The sequence below is a fragment of the Megascapheus bottae genome, chromosome 7, assembly GCF_031878675.1.
Source record: "Megascapheus bottae isolate mThoBot1 chromosome 7, mThoBot2.hap1, whole genome shotgun sequence".
Classification (NCBI taxonomy): Eukaryota; Metazoa; Chordata; class Mammalia; order Rodentia; family Geomyidae; genus Megascapheus; species Megascapheus bottae.
This window is the reverse complement of record NC_143515.1, coordinates 51,115,142-51,139,232: the sequence shown is the minus strand read 5'-3', so window position 1 is coordinate 51,139,232 and position 24,091 is coordinate 51,115,142. Positions and strand designations below refer to the sequence as shown.

General features: G+C 41.6%; 1 protein-coding gene and 1 long non-coding RNA gene across 5 annotated transcripts in view; one reads left to right on the top strand and one right to left on the bottom strand.

The window, feature by feature from the left end:
- The window catches only part of Lhcgr (luteinizing hormone/choriogonadotropin receptor), a 59,851-nt gene that overhangs the window by 10,567 nt on the left and 25,193 nt on the right, over window positions 1-24,091 (bottom strand). For 3 of the 4 annotated variants that reach the window (XR_016536261.1, XM_090336967.1, XM_090336969.1), the window contains exons 4-9: window positions 23,064-23,138; window positions 20,547-20,621; window positions 20,381-20,458; window positions 6,990-7,058; window positions 2,986-3,060; window positions 279-464 (exon numbers count right to left, since the gene is read on the bottom strand). Coding sequence is in view for 3 of the 4 variants with exons in the window: in XM_090336967.1 (XP_090193093.1) it covers window positions 279-464; window positions 2,986-3,060; window positions 6,990-7,058; window positions 20,381-20,458; window positions 20,547-20,621; window positions 23,064-23,138 (558 nt within the window). In the remaining variant the exon portion in view is untranslated. The remainder of the gene's footprint in view (window positions 1-278; window positions 465-2,985; window positions 3,061-6,989; window positions 7,059-20,380; window positions 20,459-20,546; window positions 20,622-23,063; window positions 23,139-24,091) is intronic. The other variant, XM_090336968.1, reaches the window with a different exon arrangement.
- The window catches only part of LOC150060769 (uncharacterized), a 111,728-nt gene continuing 98,718 nt past the window's right edge, over window positions 11,082-24,091 (top strand). The window contains exon 1 of the long non-coding RNA XR_016536262.1: window positions 11,082-11,167. This is a non-coding gene — a long non-coding RNA (uncharacterized LOC150060769). The remainder of the gene's footprint in view (window positions 11,168-24,091) is intronic.

Here is a 24,091-nt window from a genome sequence, read left to right as displayed (position 1 = left end):
GGTATAATTCAATTAGTTCAGAATAGGCTACTGAGGTCTTTTAGCTGCAGGAAAAATCAACTGCTTGGCAGTAGTTTTCATACGAAAATGAGATGAGGCATTTTCTTGGCCATCTGAAAGCCACCCCCGTGGCTGAGTTGGCAGGAAGGCACCTAGGAAGGGGCAGGGAGCTGTCTACCAGGCCACCAGATCTGCATCTGAGTTCCTCCCAGGGCTGGACAGGTTCCTCCGTGTCCCCCCACCGCCTGTTTTTTTTTTGTTTGTTTGTTTTTACTTACTCTTTCTCTGGCACATCCCTAAAAGCACAGCAGTGGCTAGGATAAGTCAATGTGGCATCCAGAAGATTGGTAAATTTCTCTCTGGATGGCAATTTTTTGAGAGAATAGGATGATGTGGCAATTAGCGTCTGAATGGACTCCAGTCCGTAGCTTGGCAGGGTCTGCAATTTGGTGGAAGAAATATCCCTGAACCATACAGGGAAGAAAGGCTTTTTATTTATTTATTTTGCACATTTCATTCTGAGAATGAAACCACCCCCTCAGCATTCCCATCATTTTAGCTTCTGACAAATCTTTTCTCCATTTTGCTTTTCCTCTAATTCTCCATTTCAGTGGCTCTCATTAATATTTGAATCCAAGAAAAAACCATGCTGTATTTTTTCATAGGCACCCCATTATTCTTTTCAAGGTTGAATATAATTCCTTGTACCTGCCATACATTCATTAGCATTTCTCTCCCATGTCCCTCCCTCTCCCTCTTTCCACTTAGCGATGTGAAATAACTGCTTGCTTTAAGAGGCAGCAAGTACCTGAAGTGACATCAGCTTTTGTGCCTCCACCCCAAGGGGAAATAGTTAGGGATTCAGATGCGTCAGTCTTTGATTGATCAAACCCTGTAGGGGAGGTTGTCATGAAGTGCAGGCTGGTTACCACATTAAAAGCCACTGTGTGCCATTCAGCTTTTGCCATCTACCAAGGAAACAGAATGCAGCTTCTCTAATGGCAAGTGAGATAACGCTGTCCAAAGCAGGGGAACACTTGGCCATGTCAGCACAGCTGTGCAGAAAGCTCAGGCCTTGAAAGCAAGGTCCCGAATGCCCTGGTTTTTTTTTTTTATATTAGACTTCAGGCGATATCCAAGAAAACTCAGAATGCATACAATATCAGGAAGAAGAATAGTCAGTGGGTATTTAAAAATTCTGCTCATCTTCTAGGTAGATGCTGCAGCTGTCTTCCTGAACTTCGCCAGCAGCACAGTTCCCCCTGTGATTTGTCCTGATAGTCCCTAGCGAATGGGAAAGGATCAGTGGCTAGTGGATGAGTGGAAGCTGAACTTGACAACATGGCATGAGGATAAGTGCAGGCAGGCAGAGTTTGCCTCAGGGGCTCTAGACAGTCCTTACTTTTTGAGTCCTTGTTGATTTAGGTAATTGGTGAACTCATTCTATATTAGAGTTCTTCTCTCTGATTTGATAAGCTTTGAGCACAGGATTCTAAAGACATGGTAAACACTGCCTTTTGTTTTTACTTTTGCTGGCCTTGGGCCCTGAACTCAGAAACTGGGTACTGTCCTGTCTCTTTGTAGTATGCTCTTCTACTTGAGTCATAAGGATGTTTCTGTCTTTCTCTGAGTAGTTTATTGGAGATAAGAGTCCCATGGACTTTCCTGCCCAGGCTGGATTTGAACTGTGATCCTCAGCCTTCTGAGTAGGTAGGCTTATAGGCATGAGCCACTGGCACCAGTGGCCTTTTATTTTTCTTTTCTATTTTGTGAGTGGTGCATTTAAGATCTTAGAGACGGCAAGTCCTCATTACAAAGGAGTGTCTGCAAGTGGATAGATTTTCAGTCTCCTTGGCACATACTTCCCAAACCTATGGGGTGGAGGGAGGGGAATAACTGGGGGTAGAAGGGATACTTCTAGACACCATTCAAGTCCTGCAGATGGTGAGATGGAAAGGAAGAGGCCTAGGTCTGGGCCCACTGTTGTAGAAATGTCATCAGGTGCATTCTGTGCACCTGACCCAGCAGCTTTTCAGAGTACTACCACACAGAACTCTGATGGCCACACTCACTTGTCATGTTCTGGCCAAGCCAGAGACAGCTCTTTGTCCAGGGTCCAACAGTGTGTGCAAGGCTGGAGAGAATTCAACCAACCTGTAAGATTCTGCCTGGTGGACTTTGAATGGGAGAGGAGCAAGTCATGAACTGCTGCCTCTGGGAAAGGGGTCATGTGGCTCTGTGGAAGAGCTGCAGAGTGTCTGGAGCCCTACTCTATCCATGTCTCCCTGCAGCTGAGTTCCTTTCTGTAAGATCTAGGGTGTTTTAAGCCTTTGCCAGGAGAGGACAGATTCAATTTCCTATTCTTTCTGATTTTCCTAATTCTCTGTCCCCATTAACTGAAGGAGCTAGGTTTGCTTCTCATAACAGTGATAGTCAGACATACACTAGAGTGGAGTCTGGCCAAGTGCCAGGAGCAAGTCAGCTCTCTGGCCTTGAATCCCATGTGTGGATTCCCTGTGGGCCAACCACACCTTCACCAGCACAGAGAGCTACCTTCCAGGTTTGCTGTTAGAAATTGGATTAGGGCTTTTCAAGTTCATAGTGTTTCAGATATGATCTGATTTGAAGACAGGCTCTTCATAGAAGTAATCAAGTAAAAATGAGACTAGGGTAGGCCATAATCCAATAAGCCAGTGTTCTTATATAAAGGGGAAATTCAGCGAGGCTCTGGTGGCTCATGCCTGTAATCCTAGCTACTCAGGAGGCTAAGATCTGAGAGTGGTTAAAAGCTAGCCTGGGCATAAAAATCCATGAGACTCTTATTTCCAGTTAAGCACCAGAAAACAGGAAGTGGAGCTGTGGCTCAAAGTGGTAGAGCCCTAGCCTTGATCAAATGAGCTCAAAGCTCATTTGATGTGGCAGGGTCAGTAACCTGGCCTGTTGGGCTGCACTGAGTGTGAGGGGAAGAGGCAACATAGTACTCACAAGATGCTGGGCCCAAGGGCGCCTTGGAAAGCTCTGTTGTGTATCTTCACCAGGCGTCCATTTTCTTTTAGCTCCCTGTTGGGGAAGAACAGTTTTCTTAGTGGAGTTTGTGCCTTGTGGACCAGCATTCACTGGTGCATAGTTTGATTTCTGCTCTGTACCTGGTGTGTGTGTGGGGGGGGAGGGAAGTTGGGGGGTGGAGTTTGAGAGGAGGGGTGGTAAGAAAAGATAAGGAACTGCAGTGACAGGAGAAAAGGGCATTCTAGTCCTTGGTGAACTTGTGTGAATGCAGCCCCACATTCCCTTTGTACTTTCTCTCCTCACTTGGTGGGGCTGTTTGTCTCACAACATAAAGAATTTACTCCCTCTGTTTGGAAATGTGAGAATAGCTAGCAGGCAGCTGGGAGAAGAGGAAAATGCTGCCCCGAGGCCAAGGCTGAGTGGTTCAAGTGCAGCTACTCTGTGTGGGACTTTCAGCTGCAGGGAGAGACCTTGGAGGGCTCGGAGTCAGTCAGCCTGAACACATTGAACTTGGCAAGTGATTAGGGCAGAACCTTTCCCATGTTTTCCCTTTCATAATGCAACCACCATTCTTTCTTTGTGATATGACTTCTCAGTGCGTGAGTGTGGGGAGGAATCCCAGCCAGGGCAGGAGATTGCTGCACATTCTGGGTATGTGCTGGGATGGTCACTGTCAAGTGTGTGTGCTGTGGAAGACAGGTGTTAATGGCCACTGTTCTTCAGGCCATGGATGAATCCTAAGGCTGCAGGGCTGCAGCTTGTGAAGTGGGAGTGGGAACTCTGGTTCTCGAGGTCAAAGTGGCTCAGTCTGCAGTGCTCAGGGATAGCTCAGCCTGGTCCTGCAGAGCAGCCCTTTGCAAGGGCTCTGATGAGCCTATAAGAGATGTCCCTTAGTTTAGGACTCCAGCATTTTGGGTATGTTTCCTTTGTTCATGTGGTGATTTGAATCATGAGAACATGAACCTTCTACTCCATTCATGACAGTGGGACATGACAAAGCAAAACAAAGCAAAGATGCATCCCCTGCAGGAGGGCTGGACAATTGCAGGTCCATCATCACCTACCATTTAAAAACCCACCAAAGCTCCTACACCTCACATGGCTGAGAGATGCTGCTACCCAGCCTCCTCCTGGAGACCTACTGCCCTGTCATCAAATATACCCACCAGTCTCCCAGCTCCCATCCCTAGTGTGTACTTCTCCTTTCAGAGAGAGTCAATTGCTATTTAAAATCTAAAGTCAAAAGATAGTTCTCCTTCTTAAACTGCTCCTGCTCCTGATTCTGTTTGTTTTAATTACCTTCAGTTCTAGTTACAAATCTCTGGAGGTGGCCTCAGTGAGCGCATAGCCTCAGGTCAGCCAGATCGCCTTGATTGGTCAATTTCACAAGCATTTTGGATGTTTGATCTTTCTATGTACTGTAACTAGGCTGTAACTTTGTTAAAAAAATATAACTGAAATTCAGCCTGTTTTCCTAGAGGTCACTTCTGAGAATTGTCTCTAGTCATGGAAATTTTGGGGTGTTAGAAGCATGGGCAGGATGATATTTTGAGGTACAATGTGAGTAACCCACCTCTGGGCCTCTGGGCCCACAAATTCTCCTTACTGTGGAGCTTTGCAGATGACAGACTACAGAGTAACCTATGAGGAAGGTGCCAGGGCCTCGGCTCAATGTGTTGTGTGAAAACTTGGCTTCTCAGTTTGGAAAACCACTTACTCTTTCCAGGTAAAACTTTCAGTGGTTGCCTTTGTCCTTAGAAGAAAAATTCAGACTCGTTCTTTCTCCTTCTGTCACGAAGGACTGATTTCTGCTCCATCTCTAGCTTCACTCTGTGTCCGTGTTCCCATCATCAAAGACCTTCCGGCTAGAGGGGCCTGAGACTCGCTGCCTTTCCTTTTTTCACTCAGTACCTTTGCAGATGCTGGTCTTGCTTCGGGTAAGGCACTTCTCACTCTCGCGTGGTGTGCTCCTAGTTACCCTCTAGTCTCAGCCGAAGTATCTCATCCTGCATGACACCATCCCACGTGTTTTGCCCAGCTGACCCTCTCTCCTCCCACACATTCAGATCTCAGTCTTGGTTTTGTCCTTCAGAGTATAGTTCACTGGTTTTACTAAATTTATTTATTTATTAAATTTATTTCTTTAGTCTCTTCTGGTAAAAAAAAAAAAAAGAAAAAAGGAACCAGATGAAGGCAGACTTCCACACAACTCTTGTCATCCCCATATTTAATACAGTGCCTAATATGTAGGTAATCCTTAGTAAATATGTTGAATGCATGTGTGAATGAAGTTGACTTGTGTTCTTGGCAAACACTTGTGTTCTTGGTTTCCTCTTTCTTCGTACAGTGAAGTGTGGGGAGTATAGAATTTTTGACTACCTTTTTGTGATACCTTTGGGCAGTGGAGACTCCATTGACCACTAGCTCATCTTTCTTATTTTTCCTGCCTGTTTCATTTTCCATGACCTTCTTTTTCTCACACCAATTCCATTTTGCTCTGGTCTTGCTTCTTCATTCCTTGTTTCTTCTGATTTTATATCTGATCCTTTCATATACCCTTTATCCAGGTAGCCTCAGTCACAAAGGACTTTAGCCACCTTTTCTGTTCAGAGCACACCAACACTTAGGTCTCTAGCTTTGCCCTGCCTCTTCCTTTCCTTCCTGCTAACAGACCAGCTGTTTTTAGGCTTCCACCTCACACTCCTCATGCCAGATCTTCCAGTGGCTTCTCATTGCAATAGAAGAGTCCAAAGTCTTTGCTCTGGCATTAAATCCCCTTTCCCCACTCCCTACCCCCACTTTGACTCATTCATAATCCAGAACTTTTTATAAAATATTACCTGTTTTCCTTAATTTTGGTTTTAGTTGAGCTTTTCATGTATTTTAACTTTTTTCTTTTCTTTTTGGTACCAGTCCTGAGGTTTAAACACAAGGCCTGGGCACTAACCCTGAGCTTTTCTGCTCAAGGCTAGTGCTCCACCACTTTATGCCACAGATTTGCTTCCAGGTTTAGAGTAGTTGATTGGAGATGAGAGTCTCATGGACTTTCCTGCCTGGGTTGGCTTTGAACTATGATCTTCAGGTTTTAGCCTCCTGAGTAGCTAGGATCATAGGCGTGAACCAGTGGTACCTGGCTCAATATCCAACTGATCTCTGATCTTTTCTTTCTCTTTCTCCCTCCCTCCCTCCCTTGGGCATGAACTCAGGACCTGAGAACTACTCCTTAGCATTTTTGTTCAAGGCTGCCATTATACCACTCAAGCCGTTCTGTTACTTCCCTCAGGTTTTGTTGCAGACAACTGTAGAGCGATGGGCACCTTGCCCTGTACCTGTGATGGATCACATCTCTCCAAGCTTGAGAGTGTGATTTTACTCTGAGAGAGGATCCACAGAAAGAAGTGAGAGCAATGAAGGGAACAGTCCTTAGGGCCTTCCTGCCCCCATGTCACATTAAAGCTATGTTCGGACTTGGGAAGGAATGTAGAGAAACAAAGAACTTCTCACCCTGTAGAAAGGAGCTGCCTCCCCATAAGCAGGAGTGAGATGGAACTTTCTGTGTCTGAGGGAGGCTGTGGTATCTGATTAGGCTGGGAGATATTGACACTGGATTTCTTTTCAGTGGGTCCTAGGGAAGAATTTCCTTCTGAAATATGCTGTATCTAACATACCATCAACCTGGGTGAGGGGGGGGCAACAGAGGGGAGCTGTGAGATGCAGGAGGCATTAAGTAGTGTGTTGAATATTTCAGCAAACTGTCAACTTCAATGTATGAAGGCTGCATCTGTCTTTGAAATCAGGGTACTCTGGGGCTTCCAGCCAGCCAGTTGCCTAGTAACATGCGTGAAGCACTGAGGACTAGCCACTTGAAAGTTTATTTATTTATTTATCTGCCCTGAATTGGTTGTTGAAGATTGAATGTGATCTGGTAGCCAGAGCAATACTTCATTTTTATTCATGAGCTAGGGAAATAAGCACATACTTACAGTGAAATTAGTGTTGTCCCATTGAACGCATGACTTTGTATTTCTTCAAATCCATTTCCATATAGTTTGCTGAAGGAGGAAGAGAGTTGGGTTAGGAATGGGAAGAAACTAAAGCATAGTTTGGAGGCACATATTCTTCCTCTTGTGGCATTTATTACCAAGATAATCACCAGAATTCACAATATCTAGCTCTGTTTCTCTAACAGTTCAGACTCCTGTGCATTACAGGAATAAAACTGCCTTTTCTGCTATGGTTTATTTTATCTTCCACCATCACTACCAAAATTTAAGTACTTATTTGTTGCCACCTCCTTGACCATGTACTACTGTATGACTGCTTTCTGATTCAGTTCTCATCATCATTTCCATTATAAAATAAAAAAAAACCACCCCAAACCCCAAAGCTTTGATATTGTCACTTGGCTTGCTGATGGTCTCAGGAAGCAAAGGCAGAGTTGGACTGTGAGGCTGAGCTGTGAGGGTCAAGTCTCCTCCACCTTTGTGGTCCTCTGTGGTCTGAGGACTTCCTGGTTTGCTGGAAGCTGAGGGCAGAGCAGGGTACATTGATTTTGAGACACCTGTTTCCCTCTACTTCACCCCCTTTGGGTGAGAATGTGGACTAGCTGATGTTAAGTTTCTATGGATATAAATGTCTGTGAACAGTTCCTGAAGATCCATTAATGAATAACGAAATCAATTTAGTTGAGTGCAATCAGCATAAAAAAGAGTAGAACAAGTGGGAAGTTGATGAGTATAATACAAGTACTTAGGAATGAATACTTATAACATTTTGTCCCATCTCAGCACTCCTTCATGATGAATGTTCTAGAGAAGCTAAGAATCCATGGAACATTGCTCAGTATGATAAAGACTGTCTGTGACACACCTACAGCCAGCCTTATACTTAATGATGAAAAGTTAAAAACCATTTCTCAAAAATCAGGAAAGAGACAAAGATGCTCATTCTCTTCACTCCTCTTTAGTTCAGTACTAGAATTCCTAGCAAGAGCAATAAGGCAAGAGAAAAACATAAAGGAGGTCCAAATAGGGAAAGAAGAAGTAAAACTATCCCTCTTAGCAGATGACACGATCCTGTAAAGAACTCTATAGATTTCTCCTCCAAGTTACTTGAGTTGATATGAAACTTTGGCAAAGTAGCAGGATATAAAGTTAACCCACAAAAGTCAGTAGCTTTTCTGTATGCCAACAATAAGAAGATCAAGACTGAAATCAGGATCACAACTCCATTTGTAATAGCTTTAAAAAATAAAACAAAAGATGTGAAGGACCTCTATAATGAAAACATTAAAAATCTGAAAAAGGGAAATTGAAGCAGATTTAAGGAATGGGAAAAACCTTCTATACTCTTGAATTGGAAGTATTAACATCATGAAAATAGCAATACTGTCCAAAGAAATTTACAAATTTAATGCAATACCCATCAAAATTCCAACAACAACATTCTTCAATAATAAAGAGAAAGCAATAAAAAAAATCATATGGAGGAGTAAAAGCCCTCAAATAGCAAAAAAAATCCTCAGCAGGAAGAGCAATGTTGGAGGAATATCAATACCAAACTTCAAACTCTATTACAAAGTAATAGTAATAAAAAACTGCTTGCTGCTTGCACAAGAATCAGCCCTAGAACCAATAGAACAGAATAGAAGTCCCAGAAATAAACGCACAGACCTAAAATTTGATAAGGGAGATAAAAACACAGGATGGAAGAAAGATAGCCTCTTCAACAAATGGTGCTGGCAGAATTAGCTATACACATGCAGAAAACTGAAGTGAAATCCTTACATGTCACTCTGCACCAGAATCAATTCTAAATGGGTTAAAGACCTCAATGTAAGACCAGATACTATGAAAATATTACAGGAAGAGATAGGGGAAGCACTAGGGCATTTATTCAGTAGACGGCAAACCAGGCTACACTAAAGCTACCAGCACAACTATGTTCATTGCAACATTGCTTGATATAGCCGTGATATGAAACCAGCTTACATGCTCCTCAGTGGAAGAATAGATCAAGAAAATGTGGCATAAATACACAATGGAATTCTATGCTTCCATCAGAAAGAATGATATTGCCCTATTTATGAGGAAATGGAAAGACTTGGAAAAAGACATATTAAGCAAAGTAACTAAAAGAAACATAGGTCGCATGGATTCTTTCATTTGTAGTGATTAGAATGTGCCTATAAATCTACAAGTAAACAGACTGTATGGTAAAAGACAAAAAATTACACTCAGGACATGATAAACAGGATTCTAAACATTTGCACAGTGAGAGCAAAGGAGGATTTTCTTAGGAGAGGATGACAAGGCCTCAATAACTATGTGCATATGATCATACATGATGCTAAGCGAAATGAACTCCAAGAAATGGAAACAAGAGAAGTTTTTTTTTAAGTGTACTGTTTGAAGGTTCTTTCTTTCTTTTTCTTTCCTTCTTTCTTCCTTCCTTCCTTCTTCCTTCCTTCCTTCCTTCCTTCCTTCCTTCCTTCCTTCCTTCCTTGTTTTTCCTTGGGTTTATTCCCTATTGTCACTGTTTTATTTCTGTACCCTTTGTTTTATATATTTGGGGAAGGGGAGGGGAATCACAGAAGTGGTGGAACAAAGGATGGACCAATTCCACAGTGATCCTTATTAAACACTATGTTGGAAATGAACTTTACAACTTGGGGAGGAGGGGAGTTGGGGGGCAGGAATGGGAGAATATGAAGGAGGGGGGTAACACTGTTCAAAAAGAAATGTACTCATTGCCTTACTTATGTAACTGTAGTCCCTGTCTACAATTTTACAATAAAATTGATGTTTATCGAAATGAGCTCCAAGAAATGGAGGATTTTTTTTATAAGATTGTCTTTGTTTTTGTTTATTCTCTTTTGTCACTGTTTTTGATTTCTGTAATTTTGGTCTTGTAGGTAAGTTTACCTGTTTCAAGGAGGGTAAAGGGGAAGCACAGAAATGGTGGGATAAGGGGTGAAGTAATGTAGCAGTGATACTCACTAGACACTATGTTGAAAATGAACTCTACAACTTGTGGGGGGGGTGTTGGAAGGGAAAATGGAAGAAAATGAGGGACGCACTAACACTGTTCAAAAAGAAATGTACTCATTACCTGACCTATGTAGCTGTAGTCCTGTATATCACCTTTACAAGAAAAAATTAAAAAATTGTCTCACCATTTTACATAAAAATATACACGCACACACACATACATACTACACAGAGAGAGACTGACTGAGGCAGGAAAGGCTCCTTAGAACGCAGATGTTGAAAAGTAACAGGCAGAAATGAGCCTTGGATGCTTGAGTAGCTCCCCTTTGTTTCACAAAGAAGGAAGAGGTTCTGAGAATTCAAGTAACCGTGCTCAGAAGTCTGGAACAGGGCCAGACACACATCATGTGGGCTGTTTCCAGTGTATCAGCTTTGCGGTTCTTTGGTGGCCCTCCCCCAATATCTGCAAGCAGCTGGGGTAACTATATCTAAAAAAGGTGAAAGATTTATACAATCTGAAGAGAAACAAGAGTATCTATCTATCTATTAATCTATTTATATATCTATCTGCAACAGCTAGGTTATATAAAGTCCTACCTCCTCTCCCAGCATTCCTTATTTCCCTCCTCTGATTAGTTTTTCTCCCCTAGCTTTATCCCTATCTGACTGGCAATTATATTTTATGGGCTTATGGCCTCCCCATACAGAGCACAAGCTTTGTGAAAGCAATGATTTCAAACTGTTTTGTTTATTGCACAATCTTCCATATCTAGAATTATGTTTAGAACCTAGGAATATTAAAATAAAATATGTTCAATCAATCAGGTGAATTAATGAACTGTGGTAGTAGAAGAACAGCTTCTTGTAAGTCTAGCCAAACAGGTTTGGAAACCACTGTCTGTGTGAGTACTTTGTGAGTGATGACAGAAGGATCCAGATGAGAAAGGGTCACTCTATGATGTATAAATGAGCTCCTGTGTGACGAGCCTGGCTTACCTCCAGGTTGTTGGCAGGCATGACCGTTAGGCATGGAGATGTGATTTGAGAAAGCCTCACACATATATTCTACTCCACCTGCTTCCTAAGTACTGTTATCCATGAGTTTTCTCTAGCTTCTTGCTAGAGAAACGTCATCACTGGCTCTAAACTATGAACCACACTGGATGGATAAAGTAAGCATGGGTTTTTACTCCAGGGTATATGTCATTACAGCGAGTGTATATATGTTTAAGATGTTCGTGAATATTGTATGTGTATATACATGCTCTCTTTCCACCAACCCACAGCAACTTGAAGCAAAGCATCAAATAAAAGGAGGGGCACGCATTAAAGACTGTTATTGGAACTATGAAATTCAGAAAATATAGAGATTAACAAAATGAGTCTCAAAGTCTCCTCATTAGCTTGGGTTAAACAAAAATAAGCAAGGAAATTGACTTAAAATTCCATATACATATTTTATGAAAAAACTGAAGAATAGAGTGTGAAGAATCTACACACAAATAAATGATGAAGAAATGGAAATTCTGACTAGCCTGGCTTGATCAGTATACATTGTATATGTACATCGAAATATCCCATGCCACCCCATAAATTTGTATGTATGATAAATACATGTTAAATTAAACCTTTGTTTCCCTCCAAAAGCAAACAAGCAAACAAACCTGGGGCCTATGTTGCCAGATACCTGGTAAAAACTATCAGCTCAGAGTGCTTCCCTGCCTTACCCTGCTGTTCTGGAATTGCAGCTTACCATAGTAACTCTTAACTCTGAACTGCAATGAATTATTGGGTGCCATTTTTTTCAAATACTTTTGGTATCACTTTCTATTGGAGAATATGAGAGGTTAAGTACTTGTTTTATACCTTTCTTTGGCGGGGGAGGGGTTGCTCACATATAACCTTCTTGCTGTCTTAGCAACTTAAGCCCATGAGACCTTTTAAAAAAAGTTTTATAGTTAGAATATGATTGTGTCAATCTTCTTGTCATTTGAGGGAGGAGTGATTTCATTTATAGAAATCTCTTTTGAAAAATGTAAGAATCATATCTCACTTTTCTCTGAACTTTCTTGAAATCTGAGTTCTTAAAGTCTAGGTCAGAATTTGTTCAAACACACGCCTCCACACCTCCATCTCTCTCTTTTGAATCTGAATTATCTGGACTTGTTTGTCAAAAATGCAAACTCAGAACAACAGTAGATCTGCCTTATGACCCTCCTACACCACTCTCAGGCACTCCATAGTCAAAGGAGTATGAGTCAATACGCAAGAGAGTTGCCTTTGTACACATGTTTATTGCAGCTCTGCTCACAATGGCCAAGCTGTGGACTCAGCTATGATGCCCAGTGACCAATGGCTAAAGAAAGTGATATGTATTACATGCCATGTAATAGTAGTCATCGATAAAGAAAAAATGATGTTATTTGTTGGGAAAGGGGTGAAGCTACAGATAGTTGTGTGAGATAAATCAAGCTCAAAAAGTCAAGAATTTCATGTTTTTCTCATTTGTGGAATCTGTACCTATGATGATGATGATAATGATGATGTTGATGATGATGATGATGATGATGATGATGATGGGAAAGAAATGAAAAAGGAGGAAGGACTCATCAGAAGTGGGGAGGGTAAAGAAAAGGGAACTGAGGGTTATAGATGGTCAAAGGACATCACACACACACACACACACACACACACACACACACACACACACACACACACACACGAAGACAATGAAACCCACCTAACAATGAAAAACAGGGAGAGGACAGAGTGTATGGAAATATAATGGGAGAGGTGAACTTGTTCAATGGATAGTGAATGTATCTATGAATGATCACAGTGAAACCTCATCACTAAGGCATGGCCATTCAAAAATAAAATGCAGAAGAAACCAATACATTAAAAAAAAGAAAACTTCAAAGTGCAACTGAGTCCTACCAATGAAACATCCTATAGAACTAATGAACTGGAACCAAGGAGAGTTCTCTAGGAACAGGTACATTCAGAGCAAGCTCTGCCAGTGAGGGTCAGACATGCCACCATGGGAACCCTTGCCCCAAAGTCTATTGTAGTATGGTCAAGTTCTTATCTTTTCCTTGTTCTGCACTAGAGTCTAGTCCTTTTATTGCTTTCTCTACCTCCAAGAAGGTGCAACTACATCTCCAGTGGATCAAGATAAAGCAGGCCTGGGGATATAGCTCAGTGTTAGAAGGCTTGCCTAGCATGTGCAAGGGCCCAGATTCCATCCCCAGCACTGTCAAATAAATAAGAAAGGAATGAGAAAGCAGCCTGTCTGTTTTTCCCAGGGTAAAGCTGTTTATAGTTACCTGCACACCTCTTCTTTTTCACTGTTCTGTGATGCCCAGATACATATTAGATGGATTCTTTTGTTGTTGAATTCACAATACCCTTCCTCTGAGTACAACCATTTAATTCAGCCCATAGACATTGAATCTATTTAAAAAAACCCAGTCTTTTAGGCAAGTCACTCAAGGTCTCTGTGCTTAAATTTGTTAATGTGAAGACTAGGAGTGATTGCAGGAGTATCTCTTGGAGAATATGAGAAGATAACTACTTGCTTTATACCTGTATTTTGGGGGGGGGCAATCACATACAACCTCATAAAGCTGCTGTGAGATTCCACGGGTAAACATACGTTAAGCATTGAGAAGTAGAACCTAGTAAGTGTTTGATGGGTTTGTCCTACTTTTGTATTTTACATTTATGATTTTTATGTTTTTTTTGGCCAACAGCCTGGATGCTGTTGAACTTGGCCTGAGCGCTGGCCCTGAGCTCTTTAGCTCAAGGCTACTACCCTAACCCTGGGCCTGAGCCTTGTCCCTGAGCTCTTCAGCTCAAGGCTACAGCCCTACCCTTGAGCCAAGTCCCACTTTCCATTTTCTAGAGGTTAATTGGAGATAAGAGTCTCAAGTCTTCTTGTGCCCTGGATGGCTTTGAACCTTGATCCTTAGATCTCAGCTTCCTGGGTAGCTAGGATTACACACATGAGCCACTGCACCTGGCTTGTCCCAATTTTTCAAAGACTGCAGCTCAGATATTTTTCTTTCAGGCACTCCTCCCCTCTCTTCTTACCATTGCACACAATGGCATATGCCACCTTGTTTTGATTGAAAGAGGGGCTTCCTTAGTACTGGAGAATTTGCATATGTTAGTGGAAGACCTTGTGCTGTCAGGCCTGCACAGTGCCTTCAATGTCCTTTAGAAACATCTGGAGAGTCACTTCAGATGATGTTTTCTAAACTTTCCCGGTGCCAATGACACAGGAGAGTTTCCTTGCCAAGGGGATTGTGCAGGCACAGGCATGCAGAATTCCTCCTCACTCCTCTGCTGCACCAGCAGACTGTTGCTTGCAAATATTGTCTAGATTCTCTATTCAAATGTCAGCGATTGTGAATTAGAGAAAAATAACATCTTTTTGTTCAAAATAAGATGGAGGAATTAAAAATTAATCATAAATGATACTCTTTAATGCTGCCTTAGGTGAAATTTAAGTATTTCTGGCGTCGCCACAAGTGGTTCTGTTAATAGTGGTAAACATTTGGTCATAATTTCTTCTTAGATCATGTGGCCACTTAGCATTTTGGGGTGATTTCAAAGAAGAAAGATGAATTCATGTTTACAGATCTTTAAACTTTGATCCGGGCCTAGTGGCTCATGCCTGTGATTGGAGCTATTCAGGAGGCTGAGATCTAAGAGGCATGGTTCAAAGCCAGCCCAGGGAGAAAAGTGTCTGTGAGACTCTTATTTCTAATTAACCACCAAGTGTTCCTCAAGTAGTAGAGTGCCAGCCTTGGAGAAAAATGCTAAACAAGAGCCTGAGGCCCTGAATTCAAGCCCTAGTACCATTATGGAAGAAAAAAAATGGTCCTGTCGTGGAAGGGCAAGTCATAGAAGTTTAGAAAATATACCCTCTGCTAAACAAATACTAGCCAAATGACAGTAGAAACTCTTAAGAGGAGGCTCCTCTAGTCACCGCTTCCTTCTTCATTCAGTATTTTGCTGATGTCCTTTAACATCTGAATTTCTCCTTGTATGTGGAAACAAGTCTAGTAGATGCACTAGCAGTGGCTCCATGGGCGATTATTGTCTAGTTATAGTCATGTGCATCATTATGCTAGTTTTAAATAAGTCAGGACCCCCATTTCCGTGGGCCTCAATGCCTATCTATAGCATATCTGTCCTCCATCTGGGTAAGTCTCCTGCCTGTAAGCAGCTCCCCTGTATCTCAACCAGGTTCATGTCAATTTCTCTGACATTACCATATGTATTAAAAAAAAGTGTCAGGCATCAGAAAGAATGATGACAGTAATGGATTCTAATATTCTGAATAAAATGTTTGAGAAATCCACATTCCAGTCATACTAAAAAGGAGACAGCCTAAGAGAGGGAAAAAGAATAAAAGCAACAAAGGAAGCCTTCTCGTTAAAAAAATTAGAAATGCTGGATAATAAATATAGAATAGCACAATATGCAAATGGCCCTTTTGGAATGGAATCATCATCAGATACTGAAAGTTTGTTGTCCAGCTGACTATTATTGCCACCCAGAGTATCTCATAAGAGCTAACATAAACAACAATGGGGAAATCAATACTTACAATAAAGAGGTCTGATAGTCTACCTTCTAAGCAAGACACTACATACAAGGACAAGGTGACATGAAGTTCTTCCTGGTTGGCTGCAGTGAGATAGACATAACATGGCCTTTGCAGAGCTTGTGTTGGCTGAATCTAGTCACGGCAAAACTGTCAGATGAATGCCGACAACTGGCCTGACCTGCTCATAGGATTCAGTGTCATACAGGACACAGGAAGGAAGGGATAATTCAAGGAGTAGGGGAAATGAGGGAGGTGAGATAGGAGCTAAACAGCAAATACATGCAGAAACTTGCATCAGATTGTAAGTTTAAAAAATTCTCCATACAACATTTTAATTGAAATGCAGATTGTAAGCTAGATGATATCATTGAGTCCCCCTTGATTTTATTAGGTGCCATGGCACTATATTTATGTGGACTACTGCTGTAGTAAAGATTCATGCTGAAGTGTTTAGGGATAAAATCCCACAGGTGCCTATAGTTTTGGATGGTTTGACAAAAAGGAGTTATGCACGCTCCCATATAGAGACTGGATGGATATACATGCTAATAATAAATCTTTGGCAAGTCTGGGTAAGAGAAATAGATGTGTTCATCATACCATTCTTTCTATTTGTCAGCAGAAAGACACAAAATTAACATCAGTTAAAAAATTGAAATAAAAATATCTAGAAGGTGGTGATGAGACATAATGTTTGGGGGATATTTTAGCAACAGCCTCTATTGCTGAGAATTGGAGTGTAGCTGTGATTAATCATGGTCATTGCGTAGTTGACAAAATGTAATTGAATCTGCTCAAGGAGACATTAGTAGTCACATTGACTCGATAGACACGGAGGCTTGACTTTCCAGGCCTGACCTGGCTGAGGTTCTTCTATAACAAATCAAAAGTAGATGACCTCAGCACCCAGCAATCTCATGGGTACAATGAGGGATTTTTGACACTGGATCTTAGTAACTGCCGTGGCCTTTTCTTGTCTCTGGTGGTATTTGAGTGAGTCAAGATTGTCCCTCCCTGCCTCCTGCTACCTTAGCCATATCCCAAACCCCTTTGTTCTACGTCTTTTGCCTAGGTAGTTCTTGGATCACAACCTTCTTACCTCCTGGGACTACAGGTGTGCACCACAAGGTTATTTCCTTTTTGAGACTAGTATGACCACTGCTCATCCAAAATATTTTAAAATTGGTGTAGGATGGGACATTTTAAGGTGGCCTCTTGAGGAGAGTTAATGAAAAGCCACAGTGCCTATAAAGAGGCATAAGAGTGTAATACGTAGTTTTAGCATTAGCCCTGTGGAGCTTTTTTTCCTGCATCGAGTGAAGTGTTTTGTTCTCATTAAATGAGCTCTCAGTTAGTAAAAATTTGGGCGGGGGAGGGCAAGACGTTCCACTAAAAGCAAAATCTCAAACACTACCAATAATGAAAAGAGAACGCTCCCCTTCATTATTTTCTAATTAAGGCATTGAGCTTTATAGCTGGGAAAATAAAGCTTTCCTTCCTTAAGTGTAATACCCTTTATCCAGCAGGGCACTCCACGTGATCCTTCATGTAAGGAAGAATCCATTCAGCTGGGAACAAATGCCAAGCAAATGACTAATCACTCAGCCCTTCCAGATGAAGGGCTGGGAGGGGATGAAGAGGGGAGTACACAGTCCCTGCAGGCTGCCTGGGGGAGGGGGTTAGAGCCCCCAGGTCCTCATCTACTTAGGAGGTAGGACAATTAACACCCTGCTAGCATGCACTAGTCTTCTTAAATCATAATCAACATACGTCAATGTCCTGGCAGGAAGGAAGCCATAGCTCTTGTGCAGGCACACTGAACGGTGGCTTGGATTTCTCCTTGAGTTCGGTGGGGGTGGTCCTGTCCTGGGACCTCACAGTTCTCCCTGGGTTATCTCAACACATCCCTCCTGTCTCTGCCCTCTCCATCAGCCTCTCTTCATGCCTGTCACTGTGCAAATATTTGGGAGGAGGATTATTGGTCACCGATTCGTTGACATTTAGGGCAAAATGAATGGGAAGTTTAGATGTTTTTATCTTTCAATAGGTACTACTCTATTAAGTGATGTCTTATTTTCTCCATATTATCTAGGCATTCAAGGCTCCCTGCAGTTCAGTGTCCCTTCCACATTAGCCATTTGTGTAAACTTTTCTCCCATTCCTTTGGCAGGATGTTCACTTCCAGGAATGAACCTCAGCTATTCTCCTTTTCCCATGGTTCCCTTGTGCTCAGGACGTCTCCTCTCTTGGGTCCCCTGTTTCCCCTTTCTCTGTGGGAGACCACATAATAGTTGAGAACATGTCTCTGAAGACAGACTGCCTGGGGTGTACATGTTGACTTGGGATAAATACTTAAATTCTGGCTGTCTTGTTCCCATCCAACAGCAGAAATGGAAACTCCTCCAATGTACATTTCTATGAGGCTCAAATGAATTAAAAAATAATGTAGGCATTTAAATGAATACTGAATAAAAATGATCACATTTACCTATACACAGGATACTAATTTTGTGATTTCCAACTTGGGTTTCAGGTCTACTAGCCTCCCTTGACTTCTCTAGCCCAAGAAGCCCTCCTCTGAGATCTTCCTGTGTGCCACACACTCCCACAGCAAATATCTGGTGGCTGTAATATTCTTTGATTATTTCATGACCCCTGCTTATATTGAGGACAGAAATATCACCTTAAGTCTTAATTTGGATTCTCTTAAAATGAAAACATGGCAAGTCCCCAAAGCCTAGGGCATGTGGTATCTCCCCACTCAGAGTTTGTGCTGTGAATACTCTGTGGAAAAATGGACACAGAGCCTATATGCACATAGTTCCAGACTTCTTATGCAAGGGTGCTTAGAAATAGAAATGGCAGGCAGGTTAGAAACAATCATAGGGTGTGAAGGAGGCAGAAAGACTATAGAGAACTATTTCTAAGTTCTACAGAGTCTTGAATTTCTTCCCAGAGTTCAGCTGCACAGGAGGTTGAGATATGACGATCATATTTCAAAGCCAGTCCATGTAGAAAAGTCAGCGGGACTCTTACCTCCAATTAACCACTAAAAGGTTGGAAATGGAGCTGTGACTCCAGGAGCACCAACCTCAAGTGTGAAAGCTAAGGGATAATGCAGAGGTCCTGAGTTCAAGCCCTAGTACTATTCTTACACCTAGACCCTCCCTTCCCTGCAAAACATTGCAAGTAAAACAATGGAATTATTTCGAAATTCTTTTGGCTGCTAGACCCTGGTGGCTCATGTCTATAATCCTAGCTACTCAGGAGGCTGTGATTTTAGGATTGTGGTTTGAAGTCATTCCAGGCAGGAAAGTGCCTGGGACTCTTATCTCCAATAACCGTCAGAAAACTGGAAGTGGTGCTGTGGCTCAAAGTAGTAGAGTGCTAGCTTTGAGCACAAAAACTTAGGGACAGTGCCCAGACCCTGAGTTAAGCCCCATGACTGACAAAAAAAAAAAAAGAAAGCTAGAAAAGAAATCATTTTGGCTTCTGTTCTGAATCTTTTGGTTGCAGTCTACATTGGCCACAGCTTTGTAACATGAAACTTATCTGTACAGTATTTTATGGAAAGTAAAAGTTCTGCAAAATTTAGCATATCATCAGTATCAATTTTCAGGATCATCTGATATTAAAGAAAATTATCTAATAAATTTTCTCCTCTTTGTTTCACACTCATGCTTTCATTTCAGGGCCATTCTAATCCATCGTCTTCATTTCTTTAAGGATGAGCTCATTTATTACCTCATCACAGACTTGCCATGGGCAAGTAAGCAAAGCAAAAAGAGAGCGAGGACTGTGGATGTGTGGATCGGTACTGTTAGAGTCACTGGGCTGTAGACAGAAACAAATGAGACATGGTGCTCAGGGGGCTGCTTCTGAATAGTGATGTCCTCTGTAAAAACAGATGGAGGGATTCCAGAGGGAGAAGGTCAGGTAGGTGCATGGCAAAGACATGGGTTGAACTGTCTTCATACAGGGCTCCTCAAGCTGATAAGCATATGAAATTCTTTGGGATCCCATGAAAATGCAGATGTTGAGCTAGGGTTTGTAGTTTGTCTGAGAGTTTGTAGTTTCTGGTGTGTATTTAATTTTTTTGGTGCCAGTACTAGAGCTTGAACACAGGGACTTGGGGACTTCCCTTTAGCTTTTTAAATCAAAGTAGGATTCCAGGTGTTAGCCATATGCCTGGTTTCATTGATGGTACTTCAAGTAGTGCTCTAGCAGCATCATGGAAGGATGGGCCATGAAGCTCATAATCACTTACTGCCAAATGAAATTATATGACTTTTAAGTATGTAAAGAGAATAAGTAAAGATGATGTGGCTTCAGAAACAAAGTGAAAGAGATCCAAAGAGAAGGTTAAAAACCAGAAGGGAGAGAGATCAGGTAGCTATTGTACCTACTTGAAAAATATCCTTCCAAACTCAATTTAACTCTTGAAATTTCTCTTTTAACTAAGGCAGTTGTTACTCTTCCTAGCCTCAGAACCTTCCACTGGTGCAAACAACATTTTTACCAATTAGAAAGTCAGTACTGAGAGTCCTCAGAACCCATCTTATGAATTGCAAACTAAGCTGGTTGGTTAGCTGTCATGTGAACACATGATTCAGCTGTGATGCCCACACAATAACTCCTATCCTTGGCAGGGTAGGTCAAAAAGAATGTCACCAGTGAGTAAAGAATGTGATAAAACAGGGGGAAACACCTCCAGCTAGAAGCGAGACTAGCTGTGTAGTAGAACAAGAATCTGGAGGGATTTACTCACAGTGTGATGGATTCATTATTCATCCCTCGGAAGGCATTTCCTGGTATGGTAGTTATGTATAAGTTATCGCAAATTTCCCTGGAGGAAAGAAATGAGAAATATTTACTTTCCAAATTTGAGCTGCAAATAGGAAAGTGTTATGCATAGCAATCAGCCCAGCACTTACAGAATGAAATTAAATTCAGAGGAGAAGATCTTTGTAACATCTGGGAGAGTTTGGATGCCTGTATTGCAGATGCTCCTGTAATTGGGTCAGGGCAATAATGTGGGAAGACATTGGGAAAAATTGTCATTAAGGTATAGAGATTTAAAAAAAAGGACTAGAAAGGCATTTTGCAAATACAATTTTCACATTAGATAAAAAAATATTGCATTTAGCTTTTACTAGTAATACTTCCAGTTGATGAGGACTGTCAGAATCTAAAGGCCTACTGCATTTGGAGAAGTTGCTCTCCTGGCTCCTATTCAGAGATCAAAGGCTGAGACCAAGCTTTCAGGGCTTTTCCATTTGCATAGTTGCAGCCTGGCTTTCTCTATTAAGTTAAGTGTATTTTCCTATTGTATTATATTCCATTTCCTTGTGGTAATTAGTTTAGTGTGTGATCTCGATAGTTTTAGAAAGAATCATTCTCCTTTGGAGCAGATCTTAACTCAAATACTTCAGGAAGATTTATCTCTGGTGAGAATCTATACCCTCATTGTTAAAAAAATCATCCTTTATTTGATTATGTTACAATTTAGAAAGTTCTTCCTTGAATCTCATTGAAGTAATTGAGCATTATTTTGGTATTTGGAAGCATTCAAGATTTATTTCTCTCTCTTTTTTCCTCCTGCCTTTTATTTAACCTCCAAAGAAGAGAGAGACTTAGGTAACCTGTGAAATTAAAGAATATTTTATGATAAGAATGAGTCTTCTTCAAAGCTTATAGGCATCTGGATTTCCCTAAATTGATGTTTAGTTTCACCAGAATGAGCTCAGGAGTAGTCCTGGTGACAGTGAAATGAAGCCAGGTTTCTCTTTTGTCTCTTTCCTTCTCCTGCTCACCCACAGTTCTTCTGAATGAATGAGCAAATGAGATGACACAGATCACCCTGGGCCCATGCCACAGTTTGTGGCTGTGCAGAGCAAGGTAGCTGCGTATTTCAGTGTGGGCTTGGATTGGAGGAATTTTTGAATGGAAATGCTACCTAATAATGACAATGACTCTTAAATAATAAAAGGTTGTAGTGCTTGGATTTAATTCTTGTCCACTTTTGTTGTCAACTTGGCTGATTCTGCAGTATCTTAAGTGCAGCCAGACATTGTGATGTTGGGAGTTTGGATGTTGTAGAGTTGCTAAAATTGCTGAATTAGCTCCAGCAGCAGCTCCTGCAAACAAAGCGGAGGGTGTGGATACCCAGGGAGCTGTTTCTTCCTTCCTCCTCTGTTTTTTCTTTTTCTTTTTCTATTTTTGGGGGTGGGGGTGATACAGGGATGGATGCAGGGTTTGGAAGGGGACTCCTACAAATCCTCTAGAAGTTTATGAAATTTATTTTCTCACAAAGAAGAGAGAGAAGAGCTCTGTGTTCAGAGGATGTAAATCTTTCTGGTTGAGTAAGAATAACTTGATATGTAGAAAGATCCATGGTGATACATTTATAGTCTGAATTATTTCAAGAGTTTGAGCTTGGCTGGCAAAACCAATTGCTGTTTGGACTCCAGTGGCATACAAATTTACCTTCCTAATCAGTGGATTTGTTAAGACTTAGTGGGAAATAGAAAATAATGGCTTAGTTTACATGGCACAATGCCCATGTCAAGACTGTATTTTAATTTTTTTTGCCAGTCCTGGGCTTGAGCTCAGGGCTTGAGCACCGTCCTTGATCTCTCAAGGCTAGAGTTCTACCACTTGAGCCTCAGCACCACTTTTAGCTTTTTTTTTTTTTTTAATGTATGTGGTACCAAGGAATCAAACCCGAGTCTTCGTGCATACTAGGCAAACACTCTACCACTGGGCCAAACTCCTGGTCCCGCAAAGCTATATTTTAAAAAATTTCACTTGAATCAATGAACAAATGAGATAAAGGAGAAGCATATCTCAGCCTGTTGTCAGGGGCATAGCAGAATTGCATCTCTTATTTTCACTTACTGTCCACTCACCTGAGAGATTTGTTGTTCACCCCCTCCCCCCTGCCTCAGTGTCAACTTTGAAGATCACTGCAAAGAGGTGATGTTCTTTTCCCATATTCAGAAGGAGAAAATGCTGGCAGTTATGTACATATATGTAAAAGAAGCTGGAATGGTGACTGACAAGAAAAGCTGATTCAATTTAAATCTAAAGACTGCAGAGGAGGAATGTATTAAAAAAATTCTCAGCCCAGGAACTGATGGTTTATACCTAGCTACTCTGAGATCTGAGGATTTGGGTTTGAAGCCAGCTTGGGCAGAAAAGTCTGTGAGACTCATAGCTCCAATTCACTAGCACAAAGCTGGAAGTGGAGCTGTGGCTCAAGTGGTTAAATGCCAGCCTTGAATGGAAAAAGTTAAAGGATTGTACTTAGACCTTGAGTTTGGGTCCCAGTTCTGGCACAAAAAAAAAAACCCAAACAAACAATTTTCCCCCTTAATCTTGATTTTTTTTGATTTATTGTTAGATACTCTTTTCTTTTCCTCCCCAGATGCTCTAAAAGGAAAATTCCTCACAGGTATTTTAACCGGGGGAGATTTATAAATGCACCAGGAGCAATGTATACCAGGTTTTTGGTGTTCTGGATCAGTCTGTAAAGAGAAAGGGGAAAAGAGCAGCAGTTTAGTAGAGGTAAATTGTTACAATACAGCAGACTGGTTACCAGGCATTGCTAGCTGAAAAGAGAATCAACAAAATGAAATGAGCGTTACATGTACAAAAGAGCTCTTGAAATGCTGAGGATAGAAATGGCTTGCTGGGGGCCTGCTGGCCACTCCCAGGAGGCTCCATTTCAACCCTCTGAAGAGGCAAGTGTAGGTATCACAGCTAGACATCTGTCTCTGCCCACCCCCCAACTCCTATAAATGTCTAAGGTTCCTGACCAAGTAGAACCAGCCCCATGGTGGAGCCTGCTCTCTGGGTGTGATGGGAGATTCTGTACCCCAAGGGATGTAGGCTAATTAGCCACTGTCCCTTGAAAACAAACTAGTCTCCTTCCTATTGAGCTGGCAACCACACTGAGTAATTGTCCACGAATACAGAGCAGCACTGGGCAGAGGCAGGCGGTTTATATTTTTGGGATTTTGTGCTCATTCTGTAGTTAGTTTGCAGTGTGTTGATACTCAGACTAATGCCCCGAGCTAGCTTTCCTTTCTGTAAAATTGGAAAAATGATAATGCTTACATTTCCTGCCTCACAGACTGGTAAGCTTTAAGTAAATAGAATGTTTGAGATAATCTTAGGCAGAGATGGTGAAGTGTCATGCAGCCACCACAGCCCAGTGAGGTGACTGAACTTCCCTGACTCTGCAATGACTGTGGCCCTTTAAGATAGAACAGCCATTGCTGAGTCCTATCTACTTTGGAGTCAGTGCAAGGCCTGTAAATATCTATGGCTCAGCAACCCAGAGGATTCACTAGAGGACATGAGAACAACTCTTGCTATGTGGAGGAAAGTACTGGTTAGGAATATTGGTGAGGGATGTGCATACTGGGGCCACATGTCTTTACATCTTGATATTTTATTAATTGGGTGACTTCAGATC